Genomic DNA, 16,994 nt, shown 5'->3' with positions numbered 1-16,994 from the left:
CATGACAATGAGAGGAGAGATCTCATCAACTTAGAGCGCCTTTTTGCAGAAAATTATTTCAATCAGTTGTAATAAAAATCAATTGTTATATCAGTTGCGCAACGTTTTATTGGGAGTCTATTTTTTAAAACAGAAATCGCATATTTATATATTAAAATTTCGTGTTGGCTATTTCAAATAGTATAAGCTAGGTTTGATCAATTCTTTGGCATTTTTTTGATGTCAAAGCCCATCCATTTTGGTTTTTCTTCGAGAATCAGACTCGTTTCATGATCAATTTGGTTAAAGAAACGTGTACGTAATCAAGATCTAGGCTGTTTAAATCACGTGGTTATTGTTTTTGTCAAATTTCATTTTCAAACCTGCTTCATTTTCCAGTGGTCTTTCGCCCTTTTTGCTTGTTTTTTTTCGAAGATAATTTAAAAAATAGCGTTACAATTAGACAAGGACATTTTGGATTATTCCAAGGGTTTTAATTGGTTTGAAATTTTCCTCACTTCGGATCTTTTAGCATGAAAATAACCCCCGTTTATTATATAGGTAGAAAACAAGGTTCAACATTGTGAAAAGTTGCCGGCTGCTGATGCATGTTATGTATGTATGCTCTCATGCGATGCTCATTACAGTTATAATAATCATTATTTGTTAGTAAGCCAGGCCCCCAGGAATTCGTTTTTTTTTTCGGCTGGAACTTTTACGCAAATAACAGACTACCATCAAATTTGATTAATTTTCCCTGTGTCAAATTTTTCTCCATAATTTGATAGAATTGAAAAAGGGATATGTTGCTCTAGGGAAATGAAGTATTCCTTAATTTCAATTTTGGAAAGATTTTTGACTTTGAGAGAACATGTTCATTTGAATATTCACCAAAGAAAGCTGTAGATTCACGTTTGTTGAGAAAGCTCTTATTTGAAAAATTGCTTTCGTTTTTATTTAGTCTGGTTTTTTGTATCAATTTTCTAGCCCTAGACAAACTCTTCTACGCAAGGAATTGAGACAATAAATTTTTTAATAATGCGTTCAAGTTTTTAAAATGCGGCATCCGAAAAGTTACGTCATATCAGTGAAATTTGCAAGACTTTTGCAACTGTTGCATAATTTTTAGATATCTATTGTTGAACAATTACGTATTTTTGGCTTGTTTATATACCACCGACGTTTAGTTTTTTTTGGCGATTTCAACTTGATTGTATTGTAGTAGATTTATAGTTCGAGTGCAGTCATTCCCATTTGTTTTAATACTTGCTAAAATCAATTAACTCGTTAAGTTTATTTTTCAAGGGGTTTTTCGTGTTCTCCATCAACAAACTGGGTTTCACTTTTTTGGTCATTTTTTTTTTTTCAAAAAAATTCTATCAATATGTGTACGCTCAGATGTGATTTTTTGCTCTCTGATTTTGAAATTAAATTCAATCTAACTAGCTGGAAGACGGTCAAATTTCACTCTCCAATTAAGTAAGGGAGATATCGAATTGATATAAACCTGATTGATTTATAGTTTTCAATTGAACTTAAAAAAATTTCTAGCGGATTAAAAAATTGGCAGTTTTTCTTTCTAATTGATTTGTGTGGAAAATAGTGTCAATCATGAAAAAGGCTTGAAGTTTAAAGAGCTCTAACGTGATATGTTTTAAAAATCAGTAATAAATTCGTTCATTTTTTCCCGTTATCTTGAGTTCATTGACACTGTTTCTACTGACTGTTGGCTATATTTAGACTGAAGTTAAAATTGGCATCTTCAAGCTACGCTCTCAACAAGAGTTCAGCTGGTGGAAAAAACGCAATTGAACTTATAGTTTTAAAAGTGAAGTTTAATATTCATATTTACGAATTTTGATTTAGCGGGATCTCTTAAATTGGGTGAATTATTATACGCTCGCGATTGGCGAGCGTTATCAAATCTGAGTATATTTTTTTCTTTTGGTTTAATAATTAGTTCGGAATATGTATTTCACGCCGGATTCGAGACAGAATAATAAAATTTTGTAACTGGTTTTTCGGAGTTGTCAGTTTTTTTTTTAACTTAGTGGCTTTCGTTTCATTTTATATATTTATAAATACGTTTTCGGTTAACTGATAAATCGTTTTACTGATCTACCACCGGATCAAAGCTTTGTTTTGCCTCTGTTTAAAAAACTTAAAACAAAAAAGATTCTGAATTTTTTTTAAAAGTGCTATCACACTGTTCTAACTATCCTTAACACTATCAAATGCATCTTTGCTTCGATCTCGATGTTAAAGACGCCATTAGAATTACCACTGGTGTTTTTTAAATAATTCTTTCAGCATTGAACTTTTTTCAAAAAGATACGTATATTATATCAAGATCACTTGGCTACAACTCTTAATTTTTTCCTGCTTCCATTGAGGTCATAAGAAAACATTCGGAGCACTGGTTGTCCATGTTTGTTGAAACACTTCTAGTTTTCATCTGTTGTTTGCAGTTGTGGGTCGTGAGCTGATGCTGAGTTTTGTGGAGTACTTGTGTGAGGGATACTACAGCAACTCAACCATCAAACAGTTGGTAGATAGTCACGACATTTGGATTGTGCCCACCATGAACCCAGACGGATTTGCACAGGCGAAGGAGGGCGAGTGCTGCGGAGTTAAAGGTTAAATTTTTAAAAGTTATCCAGAGGCCAACTAACTACTAACACATTATAAAATTTTATTTTTTAAATTCGAAAAGTGGGGCGCGAGCGATTTGGAGAAGAGCCGAAATGTGAACTACATTACGTGTAGCAGTTTTGAAATGCGGAAATTTTATGTGGAATTTTTTTTATGTGCATGGAACGTTATTTTTTTAATTAACCAGCCAGAGGCCGAACCCTGAGGGTAATTATTTAAAGTTAAGTGAGCTATTGACGTACTGGCAAGAGACACATCGCAATGTGCAACTCGCCGGCTATTTAAACCCGCTGTCATATGATTGCTGAGCACCTTCACTACCAAAGCGCCACAATGCATCAGTTTTCCAAGCCCACTTGTCTGTCTCTGGTCTGGTCTATGGCACTTTTCTTAAGGTCTATAATACTTCAGTTTTTTCTTTTAAGAGTAATGAACGTAGTGAAGACTCTTATATAGGTCTTGCTGATTTTTTTTGTTTTTACTTTCAACTTGCTGTATAAGAATTTCAGACACTCATTCAGAGCATCTAGCGTAGATATAGCGCTCTTGTTTCAGAAACCAACTGTTTGGAGTTTGTGTTCGGCCGGGACTGTTTTTTTCTTACCCGGAAGCTTTATTCATGTTTTTGGACCATCATCTGTTTGTTTAATTTTGTCGGCTTTGTTCCTGACTTTTTGAAATTTCATCTTTCTTCTAGCATTCTGTATGCCATTTGTAATGTTTGAATGCTAGAGGTAATTGAATTTCAAGATTTTTTGCCGATTTGTACTTGTTTTGAAAAGTTTTCGATAAGAGTTCATGCTTCTTCGAATCATCTGCCTAGGAATTATTATGCTCGCGATTAGCAAGCGTTATCAAATTGGAGCATTTTTTTCATGTAAATGATTGGTCTAACAGAATCACTGAATCGTTTTTCTCAAATCTGTGTTTTCGTCAACTGACAGGCATAATTTGAATGTCTGATTTTCAAATACCTCTTCGATTTGGTTTTTTTTAATGATGTTGGTTATATATTGAAACTTTTCGGTTGATTTGTTAGCGTAGTGACCTCAATTTGCCTTGTTTGATGAGCTACACTAGTTTCTTATTCTTGTGTGAATTTTATGAGGGGGCGCTGATACATTTTTTTGCGCTTTTAAGTTTTCTATGAAATCAATTTTTTGCGGGTCTACGGGTTTTTGCTCAAGAATTGTCGGCTTTGATACCGCTTCGTAAGCTTTGTTGCAATCATAATTCAATATTCAATTTTCTACTTTGAGATGTCTTTCTGAAAATTTATTTTAATCAAGGCAAATAGAGACAAAGATTGGTTGATTCTAAATAGGTAGATTCAATTTATTCTCGATATTTTTTTTCTTATGTCTCATTTATTGTCATCTAGTTTGACATGTTATGTTTATCTTGTATCGCTTCCGCTCTGTGTCTCAAATTGGGTTAGTATAACCAACAAATTGTCCAATTTAATGATTATTGAAATCCAAAGAGCTTCCAGGTGATATAAAATTGAAAAAAAAAAGAACAAAACTCTGTTTATTGTCGGTTTTCGAATACTTCTGATGATTTTGTCATATTCCATTTTCTTTTCAATTCAAAGAAAATGTTCTTTTCTTTTTATCGAGATGAAGAGTTTTTTCACTCTAAGAAATAGTTGAAAAATAGTTTCATAATCAACGTTTTCCAGGTCGTACGAACAATGCCAATGTAGACCTGAATCGAAATTTCAAAATCATGAGGCAAGGTGACCCGCTCGAGAAAATATCAAATCAGTTCGAGAGCTATTACCAGCCGGAGACGAAAGCGCTGGCCGACTTTATCAGAAACAGACAGTTTGTGTTGTCGGCTAATTTTCACGGGGGAGCTTTGGTTGCAAATTACCCCTACGATGCGGCATACAACGGAGTGAAAATTGGAGATCAGAGTGAGTAGTTGCTGTTTCATATAAATTTATCGAGTTGTTTTCGAATCCTTGCTAATTCACTTCCTTGAGATGCAGAGAAATAGTTCGATAAACTGTATGATGGGCATTTTTTTGAAATTTTTTGTTCTTCGTTTGCGGGTGATGTTTGTAATATTGTCAATATTTTAACTAAAAAATATCAGTCGTCAAATTTGAAAAATAAGGTCCTTTCTAAATAGCTGATGTTTTCGCGTGTTTGACATCTAAAGTTTGACAAGAAATGTTTTTATTTTTTTTGCAGACTACGCTGCCTGTCCGGACGATGCAGTGTTCCGCAGTATCAGTCGACTTTATGCTGACATGAATCCAATCATGCGCCTGGAGAGTCCGCATCTGGATGCCATCTGTGGACATGTAGAGGACTCCTTTGACAGAGGAGTGGTCAATGGAGCCCATTGGTACGAAGTGCTTGGTGAGTTAATTTTGATTCACTGATCTTGTTAAAAAGAGTATCATAGGACAGAAGACTGAATTGTCATGCTTTGTGAGAACTGAAAGACGGCTCTCATCACTGGAAGATGGTCTTCAGAACTGAAAGAACCAACCGGGACTGTCTGTTAAAAGCTTAAATTATATTCAAAGCTAGTTTCTCTGAACTGTTTGACTGACTATCGTGAGTTTCAGACGGAATGCAGGACTACAACTACTTCATGTCGAATGCATTCGAAATCACAGTTGAACTAGGAGTGTGCAAGTATCCCCTCCACAGCAAACTGCAGTACTACTGGGACAGTAATAAACAGTCTCTGTTGCACTACATTCGCCAGGCATCCACAATGGGAATCCGAGGAAGAGTTGTGGATGCTAAGAATTCTTCAGGAGTCAAAGGTCAGCAGGCACAGTACTCTTTTGTTGTTTCAAACTTCTTAAAATATTTCTGACCCTAAATAAAATTTTAAGTAAGTATCATCAAAATAAGCATTTGAACTTTTTAAGATGGAAAATTGCTGAAAAAGTTGCATCATCTTGTTAAGCTAATTATTTTTGAATAAATGATGGTATTTTATGCCAAAATTTTCTCTCAATTATTTCTAAAACTATAGCAGTAAAGAGAAAAGTGTTCTGTTCAGGTGCCGAAATCAGAGTGCGTGAAATTGAGCATGATGTTGTGTCTGTGAAGGGCGGCAGTTTCTTCCGATTGCTGGTGCCTGGAACATACCATGTGATGGCGGTAGCCGAGGGGTGAGTTGAATTCCTTTTAATATCAACAGTTACTATGATAACTTGTAGTTATCCTGATGATTATCTCCTGTTAACTGTGTGTGTTCAGTCTTGGTGAAATGCGTTTCCTCTGCTTACATTGACTTGAAAAAATGAGCTAAGGCTACAGATTATACTTTGTATATATTACTGGTGCATTCAGCTTATCGGTCAGAAATCAAAATAGAGTTTTATTTGCAGTTATTAGGAGTCGATAAACGTAATTTAGACTCTTACAATAGGTAGCGATGATTTTTTTTCGATTTTTTCGACAGGGAAAGTTCTAAATTTTGTTCAGGCTCAAGTGTACTTTTTTGTGAATTGAGTTTTGATTTTTTTTGTAAGTTCAGTTCATTTCCTTTGTTTAAAGGAAGGTAAAATTCACAAGCGAACAATGAAAGTTAAAAGGTCACGAAATTGACTTCTAGTGTCGAAAGTGGTAGTTAATTTGATAAAAACTTGACCTATTGTTACAGTTTTCTCAAATTTGGTTAATTTTATTAAATAATTGCCAATCATAAATTGTTCTAAGAGAGTGAAGGCCATCTATTTTTTTGAAGGGCGAAAGTTAAGATTTTTTCGAAAAAACAAGTCAATATGTTTTTCTTGTTTCTCTGTATTCATTGACTCTTTTCCAACTGTCTGTTGACTAACAATGCTAATACCCAAAACTGTCGAACGATGACAGGATTCAGATCTATGCATCTCAATTCGCGGCTGAGCAGTAAGCAAAAAGTTCCAGGAGTTGAAAAAAAAACTTTTACTAGCTAATCGGTAAAACAAATTCAGTATTACCAAAGACGCGAATATATTATGGATAGTCTGAGTAGTTTGATCAATATTTTTTATCCAGATGAAATAACTCAATTCATATATAATTGATTAGTTTCTTTATGAGTAGTGAACGTAGTGAGTACTCTTATATAGGTCTTGGTGATTTTTTATTTACAGGGAAAAGTCTCAAAATTTGTTCACGCTCAGTTGTGATTTTTCGCGGTTTTAAAAGGAAGGCAAACTCTACTATCGAACAGCAAAGGTGTAAAGGTCACCTTTGCTGTTTGACTTATGATTTGTCGCGGTTTGACTTGTGATTTTTTAAAAGTTCAGTGCATTTCCATTGTTAAAAGGAAGGCAAACTCTACTATCGAACAGCAAAGGTGTTAAGGTCACCTTTGCTGTTTGACTTATGATTTGTCGCGGTTTGACTTGTGATTTTTTAAAAGTTCAGTGCGTTTCCATTGTTACAAGCAAGGCAAACTCTACTATCGAACAGCAAAGGTGTAAAGGTCACAAAAACGTGATCAACTTCCAATTTCGAAAATGGAAATTAATTATCAGATTTCCCAGCGAAACAGAAGTTTTACCTATTGATCTAGTTTTCTCAAATTGGGTTATTTTTAACAAAAAAGTGTCCTTCATAGTTTGGTTAAAAAATTCAAGGAGCTTTAAGGCTATCTATTTTTTCTTCGAAATTTAAAAATTGAAGATTTTTGAAAAAACAAGTCATTTTTGTTAGTTTCCTTGCGTTCATTACTTTTTTCTAACTGGCAGTTGACTATGTTTGGTGGTGTTGACGATTGGAATAGTTACTTTATCAAATAGCCCGTACAAATCAGTGCTTGTGCTCTTAAACCCTTTCTGCTCTTAGAACTTTCTTCTTTTTGTTTCATACGCCAGTTAATTATTGTTGCAAATATTAGATTGTCGATGTTTTTGTCAAACTTGGCCGATGTATTGTGTTAATGAACGAGGTGTTTATTAACTTATTTAGGTCATGTGGTTTTCTTTTTTTTTAACACTAAACATTTTAATTGACTTCTCGGTGTACTTTTGAATTTTCTGAAGTCTGATTTGCTTTTATGTACTTATTTCATATGTCTTCCAAAGGTGAAATGGCGTTGGAGATGTCTCTTTAACAGCAAATCAGAGTCAATCATAAAAATTGTAATAAATTGGAAGGATTATTTGGCGATGTAATTAGTTCTATGAAATTCGAAAGGTTTTCAGCAGTTTTTTTGGTTTCCTTGTTCTGTTACTGTGTGATTCTTGGCGATGTTTAACAAGCGAGATCGCCAGCGGTTTCTTTTATGATCAGTCTACTCTTTCGACGCAAAGCGTCAATTGAACTGCATTTGATATAGCTATACCCGTTTTATTAAAGCGCATTCGGGGCTACCTGAATGGTCCATTCGAAGAACTTGTCTGAATTTCATCCTTCTTCAGTCTAATGATTTTTCAGACCTTATTTAAAATCTAATTCTGCTCGGCTTTATTTAGAGTAATGAACGCAGTGAGTACTATTATATAGGTCTTGATGATTTTTTTTTGTAATTTGTTTTCAGGCGAAGTCTTAAAATTTGGTCACGCTCAATCTATTATATATTTAAATGCGGTCTACACTATCTCGCCACGTTTAAGCTTTTTCGGCGTATTATTTTTGCATGTTTAATTAAAGGATTTTTTCACGTTCAAGCTATATCGTATATAGCAATAGTTAAGATTTTTTTTGTTGATTTTCCACTTCGAATTTAATTTTTATTTCACCGAGTTTAAAATAAGCAGCATAATAGTGGGATGTTGTCAGAATTTCTCAAGGAGTTGCGAATTCGGCTTCCAATTATGAATGCCCAAATCAGTTTAGTATACGAGTTATGACGATTTTTGTGATTTTTTCAAAAATTTTCAGAAAACTCAAATTTCAAGATAATTTTCAAAACTTGAAGTTCCCAAACTTGTAGTTGGGTGCTTTCAGAGTACTCTCAAGGATTGCGAAACTTGCCTCCAAATATAACAGCTTAAATATTTGTAGTTTTCGAGATATAACTTTTTTTGTGATGTTTTCAAAAAATAATGTGATGTTTTTCTTCAATTTTTCAAATTCCTAACCTGTAGTTAGGTGCTGTCAGAGTGCTTTAAGGGGTTGCGAATCTTTCTTCTAAATATGACTGCTCGAATCTTGTAGTCTTCGAGATATATGACGTTTTTGTGATTTTTTCAAAAAAGTTTCAGAAAATTTAAATTAATTTTCTTTTTCGAAATTTGATATTCCTAACCTTGTAGTTGAGTGCTGTCAGGGTACTCTAAGGGGTTGGGTTTAAAACTTGCCTTTTAGTGTGAGTGCTCAAATCCTTGTAGTTTTCGAGATATGAGGTTTTTTCATGATTTTTTTTTCAAAATTTTCAGTTGATCTTTATTTTAAAATTTCGCAAAATTAGAAAAATCCCAACTTGGGTGCTTCCAGGATACTCTCAGGAGTTTTAAATTGGCATCCAAATATGACTACTCAATTATTGTAATTTTCGAGTAATGACGTTTTTAGTGTTTTTATTAGAAAATTTCCGGAAAACGTAAATTTAAAAAGTTTCAGGTAATATGAATTTTCAGCCATGTCGTTGGGTACTGTGAGGGTACTCCCAGGAGTTGCAAATGTTGCGTCCGAATGCGACTGCTTAAATGCTTTTAGTTTTCGAGATATTACTTTTTTTGTGATGTTTTCAAAAAATAATGTGATGTTTTTCTTCAATTTTTCAAATTCCTAACCTGTAGTTAGGTGCTGTCAGAGTGCTTTAAGGGGTTGCGAATCTTTCTTCTAAATATGACTGCTCAAATCTTGTAGTCTTCGAGATATATGACGTTTTTGTGATTTTTTCAAAAAAGTTTCAGAAAATTTAAGTTAATTTTCTTTTTCGAAATTTGATATTCCTAACCTTGTAGTTGAGTGCTGTCAGGGTACTCTAAGGGGTTGGGTTTAAAACTTGCCTTTTAGTGTGAGTGCTCAAATCCTTGTAGTTTTCGAGATATGAGGTTTTTTCATGATTTTTTTTCAAAATTTTCAGTTGATCTTTATTTTAAAATTTCGCAAAATTAGAAAAATCCAAACTTGGGTGCTTCCAGGATACTCTCAGGAGTTTTAAATCGGCATCCAAATATGACTACTCAATTATTGTAGTTTTCGAGTAATGACGTTTTTAGTGTTTTTATTAGAAAATTTCCGGAAAACGTAAATTTAAAAAGTTTCAGGTAATATGAATTTTCAGCCATGTCGTTGGGTACTGTGAGGGTACTCTCAGGAGTTGCAAATGTTGCGTCCGAATGCGACTGCTTAAATGCTTTTAGTTTTCGAGATATTACTTTTTTTGTGATGTTTTCAAAAAATAATGTGATGTTTTTCTTCAATTTTTCAAATTCCTAACCTGTAGTTAGGTGCTGTCAGAGTGCTTTAAGGGGTTGCGAATCTTTCTTCTAAATATGACTGCTCAAATCTTGTAGTCTTCGAGATATATGACGTTTTTGTGATTTTTTCAAAAAAGTTTCAGAAAATTTAAGTTAATTTTCTTTTTCGAAATTTGATATTCCTAACCTTGTAGTTGAGTGCTGTCAGGGTACTCTAAGGGGTTGGGTTTAAAACTTGCCTTTTAGTGTGAGTGCTCAAATCCTTGTAGTTTTCGAGATATGAGGTTTTTTCATGATTTTTTTTTCAAAATTTTCAGTTGATCTTTATTTTAAAATTTCGCAAAATTAGAAAAATCCAAACTTGGGTGCTTCCAGGATACTCTCAGGAGTTTTAAATCGGCATTCAAATATGACTACTCAATTATTGTAATTTTCGAGTAATGACGTTTTTAGTATTTTTATTAGAAAATTTCCGGAAAACGTAAATTTAAAAAGTTTCAGGTAATATGAATTTTCAGCCATGTCGTTGGGTACTGTGAGGGTACTCTCAGGAGTTGCAAATGTTGCGTCCGAATGCGACTGCTTAAATGCTTTTAGTTTTCGAGATATTACTTTTTTTGTGATGTTTTCAAAAAATAATGTGATGTTTTTCTTCAATTTTTCAAATTCCTAACCTGTAGTTAGGTGCTGTCAGAGTGCTTTAAGGGGTTGCGAATCTTTCTTCTAAATATGACTGCTCAAATCTTGTAGTCTTCGAGATATATGACGTTTTTGTGATTTTTTCAAAAAAGTTTCAGAAAATTTAAGTTAATTTTCTTTTTCGAAATTTGATATTCCTAACCTTGTAGTTGAGTGCTGTCAGGGTACTCTAAGGGGTTGGGTTTAAAACTTGCCTTTTAGTGTGAGTGCTCAAATCCTTGTAGTTTTCGAGATATGAGGTTTTTTCATGATTTTTTTTCAAAATTTTCAGTTGATCTTTATTTTAAAATTTCGCAAAATTAGAAAAATCCAAACTTGGGTGCTTCCAGGATACTCTCAGGAGTTTTAAATCGGCATTCAAATATGACTACTCAATTATTGTAATTTTCGAGTAATGACGTTTTTAGTATTTTTATTAGAAAATTTCCGGAAAACGTAAATTTAAAAAGTTTCAGGTAATATGAATTTTCAGCCATGTCGTTGGGTACTGTGAGGGTACTCTCAGGAGTTGCAAATGTTGCGTCCGAATGCGACTGCTTAAATGCTTTTAGTTTTCGAGATATTACTTTTTTTGTGATGTTTTCAAAAAATAATGTGATGTTTTTCTTCAATTTTTCAAATTCCTAACCTGTAGTTAGGTGCTGTCAGAGTGCTTTAAGGGGTTGCGAATCTTTCTTCTAAATATGACTGCTCAAATCTTGTAGTCTTCGAGATATATGACGTTTTTGTGATTTTTTCAAAAAAGTTTCAGAAAATTTAAGTTAATTTTCTTTTTCGAAATTTGATATTCCTAACCTTGTAGTTGAGTGCTGTCAGGGTACTCTAAGGGGTTGGGTTTAAAACTTGCCTTTTAGTGTGAGTGCTCAAATCCTTGTAGTTTTCGAGATATGAGGTTTTTTCATGATTTTTTTTCAAAATTTTCAGTTGATCTTTATTTTAAAATTTCGCAAAATTAGAAAAATCCAAACTTGGGTGCTTCCAGGATACTCTCAGGAGTTTTAAATCGGCATCCAAATATGACTACTCAATTATTGTAATTTTCGAGTAATGACGTTTTTAGTGTTTTTATTAGAAAATTTCCGGAAAACGTAAATTTAAAAAGTTTCAGGTAATATGAATTTTCAGCCATGTCGTTGGGTACTGTGAGGGTACTCTCAGGAGTTGCAAATGTTGCGTCCGAATGCGACTGCTTAAATGCTTTTAGTTTTCGAGATATTACTTTTTTTTGTGATGTTTTCAAAAAATAATGTGATGTTTTTCTTCAATTTTTCAAATTCCTAACCTGTAGTTAGGTGCTGTCAGAGTGCTTTAAGGGGTTGCGAATCTTTCTTCTGAATATGACTGCTCAAATCTTGTAGTCTTCGAGATATATGACGTTTTTGTGATTTTTTCAAAAAATTTTCAGAAAATTTAAATTAATTTTCTTTTTCGAAATTTGATATTCCTAACCTTGTAGTTGAGTGCTGTCAGGGTACTCTAAGGGATTGGGTTTAAAACTTGCCTTTTAGTGTGAGTGCTCAAATCCTTGTAGTTTTCGAGATATGAGGTTTTTTCATGATTTTTTTTCAAAATTTTCAGTTGATCTTTGTTTTAAAATTTCGCAAAATTAGAAAAATCCTAACTAGGGTGCTTCCAGGATACTCTCAGGAGTTTTAAATCGGCATCCAAATATGACTACTCATTTATTGTAATTTTCGAGTAATGACGTTTTTAGTGTTTTTATTAGAAAATTTCCGGAAAACGTAAATTTAAAAAGTTTCAGGTAATATGAATTTTCAGCCATTTCGTTGGGTACTGTGAGGGTACTCTCAGGATTTGCAAATGTTGCGTCCGAATGCGACTGCTTAAATGCTTTTAGTTTCCGAGATGTGACGTTTTTTTTCGATTTTTCAAAAATTTCAAAAGAACTTACAAAAAAATTCACAAAATTTGAAACTCTTAATTTGATGAAGAGACAACTTTATTGTCAGCGTACAACCAGGCGTCGCAATTCTTGCATCTAAATAAGAATGCTCAAAACATTTTATATTTCGAGATCTGACGTTTTTTTATCATTTTTTCAATTTTTTTCGGGAAACTTAAGTTTAAAAAAATTTCACGAAATTTGAAATTCCTAACCCTACTGTAGGGTGCTCTCAGGTTACTTTCAGTGATTGCAAATGTGGCCTCCAGTTTTCTCCAGAGGCCCTTTAAATTTTTGAGATGACGCTTTTATGATTTTTCGAAAATTGCAATTAAAAAAATTTCAAAATTTGAAATTACCAACCTTGTAACTGGATGCTGTCAGAGTACACTAATTTGAAATTCCCAACCCTATAGTAGGGTACTCTCAGGTTACTCTCAGTGGTTGGGATTGTGGCCACCAAATTTCTCCAGAGGTCCTATAAAATTTCCAAATTAACATTTTTCTGGTTTTTCAAAATTGCAATTTAAAAAAGTTTATAAAATTTGAAATTATTAACCCTGTAATTGGGTGCTGTCAGAGTACACTAAAAAGCTGCAGATCTTGTTTCCAATATATGCGGTTTTTTTGTGAGTTGTTAAAAATTCGAAGCACCTGAGTTATGTTTTTCGCTAGTTTCGATTTATCGCGGTTTGAATTTCGATTTTTTGATTCAGTACACTTATTTTGTTAAAAGGCAAAAATTAAGGCAGACTGCTTTATCGAACAGCAAAAATGTAAAGGTCGCGAAAAACGTGATCGACTTCTAATTTTAAAAATTGACTTAAAATCTCTGAATTTCCAGCGGAGTAAAAAATATTACCACTTGGTCCAGTTTTCTCTAAATGGGATATCTTGAAGGAAAAATGCCAATCATAGACAATTCTTGAATTGCGTCTATTTTTTTCTCTGAAACTCGAATACTGAGATTTTTTTTTTTCGAAAAACGAGTTGGCATTTCTCTCTGTTTCCTTGCGTTTATTACTCGTATTCAACTGTCTCTAAAGCATCAGTGGCACAATTGTGTAGTGCAGTCAAGAGGAAAAGGTCATTTGTTTTTCAAATTTCATTTTTTTGTTTCTAGTTTTTGACCCTAAGATATTTCATGGCGTTTTTGCTTGTATGTACGAGGTGCATTTTTGCCTTTGTATATTGAATACTTTTAGTTGCTCATTGAACAATTCAGCTTCCACTTTTTAACTTAACAGTAAACAACAAAAAACCTCCAGAAAAGCTTTAAAAAAGAAATTTTGACATCATTTTGTCACAATTGCTTCTGTCGCTGTTTTCCTTCCGAACTGCCTTGAGGGTAAATTTAAACAACTATCCAAGTGGACAAACTTAAATCCAAGTTCCAGATTAGACAAAGTAAAACCCCTTTTTTTCAAATGTCTTTTCGGAGTCAGTGGATTCAACTACATTCATTGAAAATATCGATAAGAGTTCAAGCGTCTGAACATGCCAACTTTTCCATCTGCAATAAACTCTCCAATGGAGAAAGAAGTTTCTCAAATAACCGATTTGCTAACAAAATTTACATTACAAGGTATTTGGTCGTGAATTCCGCAACAATTTGAAAGTGGATTCCACTCACAAATTGGCTTGTCTCCAGATTCCGCAGTTATGCAAAGACAATTCTGCGCGCCTTTGAAATTTACAATTTGGCCTCGTAGTTTAGAGCCGTATTTTGCTTGGATTTTGAGAGTCTTCAAAAAATGAGGAATTGAATAAGCTTTTAAAAAGGCAGAACAGTCTAGCTGTTTATTTTGTTCTGTAGTGTATTTATTTTAAAGACTCTTTTATCTTCGGTTTCATTGTTGAAACTGACAAAGAAATGTCTCTTTTTTTTGAACATGTGTGGAGACTCTACTTTGTTTCGAGGTACCTGAATAGCCCAGAAGTACAGATAAAAGTAGATGCCAATAAGCAAACAGTTCAAAACTTCTACTTGTATCCCTCGGACAAGCAGTTACAGTACAGAGACAAAGAATACTTTCGGCTTAGTGAACTGTCGTTGGCAGTGGAACAGCCAGGTGAATACAGGGCATCGATGGATCCGGATAGCTTCATTGAGAAATTGCACGAAAAGTGAGTTAGATATAATCTATTTAATCTTTTTAACTTCAAATTGATTGTGTTCACAAGAAAATTCATTTCACTCAAACCATGCTTAGAATCAATAGCGGTTATAGTGGGGGAGAGTTCGGCGAACGCCTTCCCCCTCAGCAGGGTTTCGACCCCCTGTCGACCCAAAGGGTCCACCTTTGTACTTTTTGATATATCCATTTCTGGCTTATTGACCCTAAAATTTTGCTACAGGCGCGTTCGGCGCCAATATATACTAATTTTGAGGGGGTCGCGCCGAAAAGCGCAATTTCTTGGTGAAATATCCAAAAAATTCCTAAAAACGTTTTTTTGGCCTATTTTCTCCAAAATTCACCTGCGGCGCAGAAAATAGTGTCAAATTGTGATTTTCAATTTGATCAACTTAAAAAAAAGATCAAAATTTTTTTTGACTATAAGCCCCCCTCGCTTTGGACCCAGATCCGCCCCTGCTTATAATTGGTTCTTTTATTCTAGCGGTAGAAATGAGTGCACGTGATGATACTTGACAACAGTTAAATTAATTGAAATCGTTTCAGTTTTTGTCAGTATAAAGATGAATAAATTGAAGCAAGTGCAGTTATATATTGCGAACCAATTTTGTTTTTTTTTGTTTTTTCTTCAGTTGTTGGAATTTGTGGAGGTCATTTGATTTCTCAAATTTTTCATCCCCCCACCAGCGAAATTTTACAAGTAAAATTTTGTTCACATTATCGGATTGTTACAAAAATTGGTATGCGGACTAAATAGGCTGTGACAAACATATTTGGTGTTGATACTTAACCTTGTAAGACCACTCGTTACAGGTTATATTGATGCATATGTGCGGTTGGGGGGGGGGGGGGGGGGGGAGGGGGAAGAGCCGAAATGATTACCGTTTCTGATTTTAGATACCCAGAGTTGACATTTATCTACAGCATTGGCAAGTCATTCAAAAAACACGAAATGAACGTGCTGGTCATTTCTGACAATCCATCTTTGCATGAAAAAGGTAGGAAACTTCAAAGGAAGCATCCAAAAAATTACACTCTGTTTTCTAAGTATTCTAATTCAAATTGACAATTTATGCGGAGCGTAACCAATGTTTCTTAGCTCGTTTTACCTTAAAATTGTGTCCGTTATCATGTTTCCCTTTGTTTTTACTTCATCTCAAATTGTTTATACTGCGAGAGTTCGAATGAATTGACTAGAAACAGACGAAATTTGATTCTTATTCGTTAATGGTTTTCCTTTGAAGGAGTATTGAGTAATTAAAACTCTCTTGAAATTGAATTTCAGTATATTTCAAGCAAACCAAATAAGAGCAGAAAGGAAGTCTTGTTTTTTAAGAGTCGATAAATGATCGTGAAGACTTTTATATAAGTCGTGATAATTTTTTTTCTGAAGAAAATCTTTGAAGTTGGTTTGGGCTCAAATTTGATTTTTCAACGTTTGACTTTTGATTTCTGTTCAAGTTCAGTTAATTTCCATTGTTAAGAGGAAAGCAAACTCCACTTTCGATCAGCGAAAGTGTAAAGGTCACAAAAAACCTGATCGACTTCTAATTTCGACAGAGGAATTCAAATTGCAGATTTTGTAGCGGAATAAAAGCTTTACCTATTGATCCATTTTTTCAAATTGATTTAATTTTATAGAATGTTAAATTGTTTTGAAAATTCAAAGAGCTTTAAGCAGCCATCTATACTTTTTTGAAGTTTGAAAGTTAAAATTTAAAAAAAATGTCAGTCTTTTTTCTGTTTCCTTGCGTTTTAGTTAGATACAGATTTTAGTTTTTGTCTTTTTTTGCTCTCAATTTTAAAACCATGAAAGTTATTACTTACATTTTCAACGAATTAAATTGATATATTATTAATTTTTTGGTTTTTGGCGATTAAAGTAATTTATTGTGTGATATATCAAAATTTCGTAGAACTTTTTTGATTTCATCGTAATTAATGATTTGTCACTCCTTCAAAATGATCATATTAGCTTTTTTACATATGCCTAAATAAATACGTCCAATATTTACTTAGTATTGCATCTTTTGAAAATTTTCCAATTAGCAACAAAGATAGCCGGTTACTCTGCAATTAACACAGAGTTTTCCGACCATAGTCATAAAATATACAATTTTTTTATTTCACATTGTCGTTTTTTTTTCTGTGAGATGTGATGAAAAGATCTGAACGAAAAAATAGAACTTAGGGTGAAGTTTTTTTGAATTTTGAAGTTTTTGATTACCAAATTGGCGCTGAAAAAATCCAGCAACTAGCTTTGCCCAAGTAAAACTAAAATTTCACGGCTTAAGCT

General features: G+C 33.6%; 1 protein-coding gene across 3 annotated transcripts in view; it reads left to right on the top strand.

Moving 5' to 3' along the window:
• LOC134854921 (carboxypeptidase D-like) overlaps nt 1–16,994 on the top strand; it is a 58,327-nt gene that overhangs the window by 14,375 nt on the left and 26,958 nt on the right. For all 3 annotated transcript variants that reach the window (XM_063871322.1, XM_063871323.1, XM_063871324.1), the window contains exons 4-10: nt 2,448–2,615; nt 4,313–4,549; nt 4,830–5,000; nt 5,213–5,416; nt 5,659–5,770; nt 14,484–14,690; nt 15,596–15,696. In XM_063871322.1, the coding sequence (XP_063727392.1) occupies nt 2,448–2,615; nt 4,313–4,549; nt 4,830–5,000; nt 5,213–5,416; nt 5,659–5,770; nt 14,484–14,690; nt 15,596–15,696 (1,200 nt within the window). The remainder of the gene's footprint in view (nt 1–2,447; nt 2,616–4,312; nt 4,550–4,829; nt 5,001–5,212; nt 5,417–5,658; nt 5,771–14,483; nt 14,691–15,595; nt 15,697–16,994) is intronic.

Source organism: Symsagittifera roscoffensis, chromosome 9 (genome assembly GCF_963678635.1).
Source record: "Symsagittifera roscoffensis chromosome 9, txSymRosc1.1, whole genome shotgun sequence".
Classification (NCBI taxonomy): domain Eukaryota; kingdom Metazoa; phylum Xenacoelomorpha; order Acoela; family Convolutidae; genus Symsagittifera; species Symsagittifera roscoffensis.
The sequence above is the reverse complement of the archived record's forward strand: the minus strand, read 5'-3'. Positions and strand labels throughout refer to the sequence as shown.